The sequence below is a fragment of the Brugia malayi genome, assembly GCF_000002995.4.
Source record: "Brugia malayi strain FR3 genome assembly, contig: Bm_v4_ChrX_scaffold_001, whole genome shotgun sequence".
In the NCBI taxonomy this organism is placed as follows: domain Eukaryota; kingdom Metazoa; phylum Nematoda; class Chromadorea; order Rhabditida; family Onchocercidae; genus Brugia; species Brugia malayi.
In genome coordinates, this window is record NW_025062479.1 from 6,419,789 (window position 1) to 6,429,115 (window position 9,327).

General features: G+C 32.0%; 1 protein-coding gene across 1 annotated transcript; it reads left to right on the plus strand.

Annotated features, from left to right (window-relative positions):
• Positions 1-5,109: 5,109 nt before the first annotated feature.
• Bm13434 (Uncharacterized protein) lies at positions 5,110-5,687 on the plus strand (the record flags this gene model as incomplete). The annotated part of the gene is made up of 2 exons (XM_043073858.1): positions 5,110-5,307; positions 5,514-5,687. 2 exons carry the CDS (start codon positions 5,110-5,112, stop codon positions 5,685-5,687), a joined length of 372 nt encoding a protein of 123 aa, XP_042929792.1.
• Positions 5,688-9,327: the final 3,640 nt, after the last annotated feature.

Genomic DNA, 9,327 nt, shown 5'->3' on the forward strand with positions numbered 1-9,327 from the left:
CATTTATATATTTGATAAAACAATTTGAAGAGATCCTCACTTGTTGCTATTTCAAATTGAACGAAGAAAAGGAAGAATTGTCGTTGTTATTAATCGATTATTCGTCCTTTTATTTTACATCCAAAGCAAAGCAAAATTTAGCGGTTTGTCTCCACTTTATTCCATCCAGTATGCTCACAAGAGATCAAATTATAAAAAAAGGAAAAAGAATTTCATAAATCACAAAACCTTTATTTTCCATCCTGTTTCCAAGCGATGTATGAAGACAGCTTCATTTTAGCTACTGCCGGAAGAGTAAGCCATGAAAACGATGCAGGACTGTGTGGAATCATGATAGCGTGCTAAGAGCAATCATTTAGTGACTGACAAGCTTTTTGCCTGTATCATTTTTCAAGATTGTCAAACACCTAACTAAAAAATGTTAGGAATGATACGTATGAAGATCAGCAAACCATGAATTACATATGAGACTTACACTCATCTCTAATCCTCCTTGTACATCCTCATTTCTTCATTCCTCCGTTTTTATCTTACCATAGAATATTTTGATGGAAATGAAAAAACTGATAAAGCAACAGTCACAAGAATTTAATTTGATAGACGTCGTAAGCCAAGACTAATTTGAAAACCAGTGCGACCCTTAAAATGGTAACAAAGTAACAAAAATTGGGTTTTTTAAAAAAAAATGAAAAATTATATTATGAAAGCTTACCAAATTTCCAAAGAAATTATGCATTCCTTTTTTGTATAGATTGATACTTTTACACATCCATCTTCATAAATAGTGAATTTTGAAAGAAATTATAGCAACATCATTTATAATGATATTGACAGACAATTGCACTGCTATTATAAAAAAAATCTGCGATTCAGAGAGGTTCGGAGCTGAAAGAAAAATATTGGAATTATAAACTTTCAAAAGATAGTAATAGAAAATTTCCAATTCACGGTTCAAGTTCTAAAATGCCTATTAACAAGAAAAATTCGGAATTTGTTGTCAAAAGAACTTTTCTCTGTCATGCCTGCTTGTAGTTTTTTTTGCATCCTAATTCTGGCAGAAAAGGCATGAGAACTGAAGTGCGGCAAATGCTACATTAATGCTATTCTTAACTTGCTGTCAAGTATCTCAACTAATACCGTATTATCACTTATTTATCTTTTCCTTTCCACATGAGATATCAAAAAAAAAAGCATTATTTTCAGTGAGACCAAAATTTTTTGTTTACTTTGTTAACAAATATGTTTCTATCAATCATAGTTTGCATCATTCATTTACTCCGTTTCGTCCATTTCTACCCACTCATTCTTCACTGAGATAAAACCGGGTGATGAAAATCTTTTTTTCCTTCAATTTATAAATTAAAAAAGGGAATTTAAAATAAGTATTAATATGATCTACATAAATTTAGTAGCTTTGGAAAAAGAAAATTTATTCATGACGATTTGAAGTTTTAAATTGAACTGGAATTTTTTTTCTTTAAATAATAGCATTTAATCTATTGATATCTTGCATGACTTATAGTGTTGTAATTTACTTTTATGTAGTATTTTGCATCACGTTGATTATAACAAGATAAATTTTAGTTTGTTTGAGCTAAGTTAAACAACTAATGAGATCGATTTCAGGCATTCACATCAGTTTCTAATTAACTTTACTGTTTTTTTTTTTTTTTTTGATTGAATGGACCGCAACAAAATTTTCTTGTCTAATAGCCTCGATTTGTTTTAAAGTGTCTAGCTTATTTCAAAGTGATTGTCCTGTTCTCTAATTCTCCTGGATCTGCAGCACTGCCTTTTAGCATATCAAATCTATTCATTTTATGCCCAACTTGGATTTCCATCTAGTAAAGGAAGTAAACAAATGATATATCATGATTGAGTTTTGAATTATGTCAGTTGTGTCGATTATGCTTCATACATTTATTTCGACGAAGAATTTGAACATCAATTACGGATTTCAAAGAAAATAGTGACTGACGCCACTTATGTAAAAAGAAATTAGTTAATAGCCGAAATTAAATTAGTGACTTTAAAAAAAAAAAAAAAAAAAACTTAGAACATGTATTTATACACCACTTAGATGCTTATCTATAAAAATAAATCCAGCTTTTCTATACCTACTTAATTTTGCAATGAACATTGTTATTCAGATTCCAAGATCACATTTCCAGTATTTGATTCTCAGAAATTGCGTGTTATTCTAATTTAATTATACTTCGCATCAAATTTAATAGCTTAAAATTTTAGAAGAATCAAATCTTTAAGCTAATTTCGTGTTCTTTGGTAGTGCTGATAAATCATAATGGCTGATTAAGATTATCGTTTTGTTGTTGATATATTTCCAACAATGAAATTACTCCCGATTACATGTTTATTCCTAAACACATTGAGAAAATCTTAGATATAGCTGCTAGGATCCGAATGTCTATGGTTTAAGTTGTCCAGAAAAAGTATTCGTATCACTTTGACTGAAACAAGATTAGCAGTCCAAATGATCTAATTACTATTCACACCCTCATTTTTCTTTCCATCATTTTAGGGTGAACTTTTCACAGTAACGTCATTGGATTTTGCTAATTTAATCGCAATTGCTTCAATATATTTATCTTTTATTACTTTAATATGTTAATTATTCCTAATTTCCTACTTGATCTTACAAAACAAAAAATTTTGCAAACAATGTAGAAAAGAAAGCATTCACATTGTTATGGGAAGAATTAAAGATCTGTGCTACAGCAAATTGCTTGGAAAATGTGAATGGGTCATTTTTTATCAATGAAATTATTTTTGCTGTATGGTTTCATTTGTATTATTCACATGTCCTTTCAGCTTTTATTTTTTCTAGGAGAGAACAAATGTTATACATCAAAAACTTCTGATCATGTTGAATTCACTATGGACCTATATACAACGCAAAAAAAAAACATTTTTTCCTATGTTAAAAACATATGTTGTTTTGTTTCAGAACAAATACACCTTATTTATTGCAACACATGGTACTGTTCAGAATTCATTATTTTGTTCATTGTAAAATATTCGTTCTTTTTCAGACGCCGTACTTTGTCTCCAATACGAAATTTTGTAATCGTTTCTTCAAATGTCGCCTGTCAAATGTTTGCTGTTTTCACTGACAAAAAGTTAAATTGCTAGATTTCTAGTTCCCCAAAAAAAGTTTTTTTTTTTCACTGTTAATACAATTAACAGATAAAAAGAAATTCGACAAATCAGCCTTCGTTTTCGGTTCCCAGCTGCAAAGTATTGTTTTTCATATCAAATGGTTCCCTGAAAAATGTTTTTTTTCTTTATTCACAACATTTCAATATTACTAATTCAGTGTGTGATCATAACTATTCATCATTATTAATCTGTTATGATATTCTCATTGCCCAGTAGTTCAAACACAATTCTTAACATGAGCATTTCCTAAGGCTTCAAAATTCTGCAGTACATAAACATTGAAAATTAAGTATAGCAAACTATTTAATAAACTCCTAACTGTCGTAACTTCAGCATAAACTTGAATTGTTATCAGAACGAATGTAAAAATCTTAAACATAAAGTTATATATGTCATGCCTAAAAATACTCGGCAAGATATTCAGAAATTCTCTTTATCTCTGTTTAGCAGTTACATCTCCTTCATTTCTTTATACCACTAACTTTTAATTCATCTTCAGTTGTTAATCTCTTCACTAGGTGAAATTTATAGAAGTATGGTAATGTTTGCAATTCATTGTAAAACACTTTAAATATCGCTGACAGTGGTAATTCGACCTGACTACCTCTTGTCAGCCACCATTGAGTGAATTCTTAATTATATTTAATTCATCGTACTACACTACTTTTCCTGGTGATTTACTACTCTATACCAGTAACACTGATTTAGGAAATATCGTCATTTTCATCTGCCAATTCATCGAGCGACTTTTAAATGGCAAGTTGTTGTTTCTTTTTGATTAAGGGGAGAATATTATTAATTCAAGTATTTTAAATGCATTGAAGTTTTAATATCCTTTGTTGAACAGATTTTTAAAACTTTTTTTTTTGGAATTTACACAACGCTGGTCAGAAATTGATAAATCAATGTTGTTAATAATTAATAATGTTTATATGTTCATGAAATATAATTGGTATCTGGGCAATCTAAGAATCTCTGTCTGTCTTATGAGTAGCCATAAGTGGCCATATGAAGAATAAACATCTAGGAAAAAGTCGTAAAACTAATGCAATAGGTGAATTTAAGAAGAACTCAAAAGATAAAGAGGTAAATGAAACTGAAAAAATGTACAAGTGGAAGATGGAAATAAAGAAGAGAAGAGATAGTGCTATAACTGTAATTAAAAGAACCTTCACGTACCATTTCCGCCTCCCTAAAGATGCTTGTCTATTCAGCAAATGAAACTATTTCATGAGCATTGTTTTTCTCTTTAAGCTCCACTTCACTATCATTTACTACTTTGTAATTCTTCCAGGCATTTCATCATATTCCAATAATTCATTGTATCAAACACAGTACCCTAATTTTGTTGATTTCAATTTTTCATTTCGAAGATCAACGCCGAGATTTGCAAATTCATCTGCTGGTCATATCACCAGAAAAGCTAAATGGTGCATACAGGTGTAATTATTCCTCTCAAATTTTCTACTTGATATTGCGATTACAAACCATAAAGGATTCACTGATTAATTCAACCCATATAAAAGAAAAGCGATAACCTTCGTGAAGCACCAAAAAATCATTTTTAGGCAACAATCAAATGCTAGGAAAAAACTGCTTAGCATCTTTACTGCACAAGCCTTAGCGTAAAAACACTGTTCTTCATTGCAACATTATATACAAAATCGCCTAGATTCCAAGCGAACATCAGTATTATCAGGAGCAAATGTATTCCAAAAATATTCTCGGTTTATCTATTTTAAATAAACTCTTAACTCGTCATTTCCTGAGCAAATTAACCTCATTTTTTTAGCTAGAATATAAACACTCAAATTAAATACAGTGTACTGCTCATTTTTGATGATTCTTGTCATATGTTATCATTCATCCTGTCTGAATCCGATTTTGTAGAATTAAATGAAAAAATAATATGATGACCTCAAATAATATGATATGACAAGTTCTGACTTTGAATTATTTTCCTCACCTAAGGCGCTATTTGTAACAATATGCGAATATTTATCTGTTTACTTTTCTCCCATTCAATTCGATCCTTATGATATTCATGGTCATTCTCATGATACTGCAGCAACTCTTTCAGCCAACCGAGTAACTACAGTACATTGGATAATACTATTTCACGCCCCGCCGGTATAAGATCATTAAAAGTTTTATCGGTGAATTAATCAAAAAGAAAATGTATCAAAGCTCTAACTGTTGCAGTACTTTTGAACGAGTTGCAGTAATGATTTTACTGCAAAAAAAGAAATTAGTGATTAATGAGTTAGAAAAATTTGTTTAACCGCTAGTTGCAAAAAATTCATAATGGAATTATTTTTTTCTGTTATTGTTTATAGGAATACGTGTCACTACGGAAGAACTATCTGTCCATGAGCACCACAAAAGTTGTCATTTTCAAAAGTTATAACAGCAGTCATTTTGCACCCAGAATTCCTGCTGTGGTTAGTTGTTCCTCATTTCAACACCAAAAAAGTGATTACAGCATTTTATTCACAATAATTTATGCATAATTATCATTTGTAATTTACGTGAGATGGTTTCACACATTTCTTAGTCTTTTGGTAAATGGATAATTATAATGAATATGATCTAAAATAGTCCTACAAAAGCTTCCATTGGACAAAAATAGTTGACGTTCCTATTAAATATTGTCATGTGAAATATAAAGACTTACTAAAGGAATATTAATATTCAATATTCGTTTCAAAAATTATAACAAATCACTGCTATTTATTTTTAAAGCCTTATGTTTTGTCTTTATTCAGCAATGCTAGTTTGCATGAACTGAAAACACTTACTGCTTCATAATAAGATTTTCTACAGTGTCCAATTTCAAAAGTGTTCTAAACAGGTTTCTTATTTACCTCATAACTAGGATTTAGGAGTAATTTATTACTTTTGTTTTTTGTCTGGGCATTGTGTTGATTATAATTATATGCCATTTGAATTTACAGAAACATATGGTTCGTGGAGAACTTTAGGAAATCATCAGAAATCATATAAATACAATTTCAGAGTAAATAATAAATGATTTAGCGTTGATACATAGAAAAGATTAGCTTCTAAATGATTGAGGTAGTCATGGAAATGAAGACGAGACCCCAAATTATTTTACTGTAACTTGCTTTCCATAAGCTCATCTTGTATAACAGTGTTGTAAGTGAGTGTAAAGTAGTCAATTTGATGTATTCGAAAGGAGGATATCATTTTGGAGCAGAAAAAACTCAGAAGCGCCTTTGCGAAAACTATGCTCACTGGTAAATGTAGCGCACCGTCATTGATCTCATGACCCGAATTCAGCTAGCGATAAAAAATTAAACATGTCATCGGGAAACCAGTTCATTCAACCTCACTGCAACAATTGCTCATCCAAAAAAACTCAAAATACCTGTTTTTGCCCATCTGCCTCTTCAATCGCTTAAAATTTCTCTTTTTTTTCACACCAGTACCATTTCCTAAATTCTATTTCCCCTTCAGTTACTCTATTTTTAACTGCATCTCGCCATGAAAATGATATAACAGTGCTGCCTGCCACATTCTCGATAAAAACACAAATCTCTGTTAGTGCACAAAAAGCCATACAGGATTCCAAAACACGTTTCATGAAACATCTGTAGTAAGACAACAATCATTGTGAAGATACAAGGCAAACAAAAAGCATATGACGACTTGATCACTCACACATCAGTGAAGTATTCTTATTTCATTGAAAGCATATAAAGGCTTATTGTTTAGAGAGCGCATATCCAGGATGTTTGAGATGAACACCAAATGCAAATGTCCAAGAAAATCGAGATTCAACAAGAATTTACTTACCGAATCAAACAATGAATTCCCTTATGTCCAGAATCCGCTCCAGATTGTGCTAATTATTAAGCAAAAGATTTCTGCATTTTGTGGAAGGAGTTTTGAAAAGCATTTTTGACAACGGGAAAAGTGAAAGTATATAAGAACTGACTACATTCAAATTGAACAGAAATTTTTGTTATAATTTCTCCGTGAGGTCATCTGTTGCCAGATGTTTTCTCTGTATCTTTTTTCTTTTTCATTGCATGTGCTGATTGTCTTTATGCATGTATTTCTATTTATCACTTTTTTTTCTCCTGAAAGGCGAGATGTTTTGTTGTGTCGTATGATTTTTTAATTCTTTCATAGAAATTGTATTATCGACTACTACTTTAAAGACTTCGAATTTAAGTAAATCATTGCAACGTACAGATCAGAGGTTAAACGAAATTTGCGGCTTATTTCTAGAGAAATATTTCAGAGAGAAATTTGGCAGAAACTAGTTCCACTTTTCTCAAAATGTATTTAAAAATTCCTTTAATAATAACACAGAATAATATCCAAATGTTTTTAAAGCGACCATTATTGTTCAAACATTCGCACAGGTTTAAGGGACTTTCTCGTGAATGAACAGATTCCATCAGCTTAGCAAAATATGCCTTTCAATACTGACAAATGCATATCCTGCGGTCATTATGCTTCTCCTAAACAATACACTAATGATACGAAAATGCAACGAAGCGTTGCGACCCACTTTCAAGAAAATGATTCTTTTTTTCGAAATCAGAGATCATTAGAGCACCGCTCCCTCTTAAATAACATTCATTAATATATGGCATCTTGTTTTCTTCAGTTTATCGTTATGCATGTTAAATTACATAATTGCTTGGCTAAAAATGAAAATGGAATTACAGTTTATCGTAAATAATTACAAAGAAGGTGTGAAAAGGTTCTGGGTTGTGTTGGAAATTTTTGCTAGAATGCCCTACATGTTTTGGAGTTGTTTTTCTGTGAAGTAGCTGGTTGCTTAATTATTAGGAGGAAATGTCTTGCAGTTTTGTTAACTGATTTAGGTAATATGCTTTGTTCCTTATGAGGTTCACAAAGCCTTGGATAAATGCAGGAAATTATTTGTGGTGCCCTCTATGTCATATTGGAAGTCGTAATGCATGACTGATTTTTGCGTATTTCCTGACAGTTCGGTGAATAAATTACATAATAAATACTGAAAGTACTGCTGCTATTGCTGCACAAATTGGAGATACTGCACTGAAACTTCTTATCTGCGAGCTTTTTTCTGTTGTTTACAATTATTAACACTAGCTATGCTTTAGGTATATTCAGGCGGATATTGTTCAATTTAGGTGCTTGAGTAACAGCAGAGGACACTGAGTTGTTTTTTGGTACTGTTTTCTCAACGATAATTATTCATAGATTAGGCTTAAACCTTATTTATTGTTTCGGAAAACTTCCTGGAAATTACAGATTACACAAGTTTCAAGTTTCTTCTTAAATGAAACGTTCGGATGCCAACGTTTGATTAAGAAGTACTTTAGCTTCTGACTAATTCAATTACAGTTGACACACAGACCAGATATTGAGAGTTGTTCAGTTTATTTTAAATAGTCCTTAATAAACACCTCTTTTGTCAATATCAGACGGAAGCATTTAAATTAGAAAAAGTAAAAAGAAAGAGGAAAGAGAATAATTACAGAAAGCCATAAGGATTGGCTATGCGGAAACTTACTTTTTTTAAAAACCTTAAATACAACAAATTGCCGTGACAAGTAATGCTGATAGCACCAGTCTCCATTTTTGGGTCTTGATTGGTTTTGATTCATAAGTGATTTTATGCAGAACTGCATGGATAAATGAGCTATTGCGGGGATTATAATATAATTAATATAATGATATGGATTAGGTGCATGTGTATATGTGCGTGCGCATGTGCATGTGTATATGTTGTGTATGTGGAAGAAAGAAGAAAGTGAGTGGAGTGAACCGGTAGTGCTGCATGCTGCGGGTAAGAAACAAATGAATAATTTAGGAATGGCTTTTGAAGAATTAGTGAAGAATATAGGAGAAAGTAGGTGAAGAGAGTGGTGGATTATGAGCCACTCAACGTGCAGGTGTGAGTGCAGAGTAGAGGTACAGAAGCATATCCGGAGCTGACTTGGACGAAAAGGGCCGCGGGGCAGGATGTACCGGGATGGATGTCCATGCAGACCGGATCCTAGATAGTGTATGCGGCAGTGTGAGTGTCTGTTCTGTTAATCAATTGCTCTCCTCCTCCCCACTCATCTATTTCTTGACGGGAGGTGTGATGAGATGACATCTTCCCTGGGTATCGGTCTTCCCGGATCC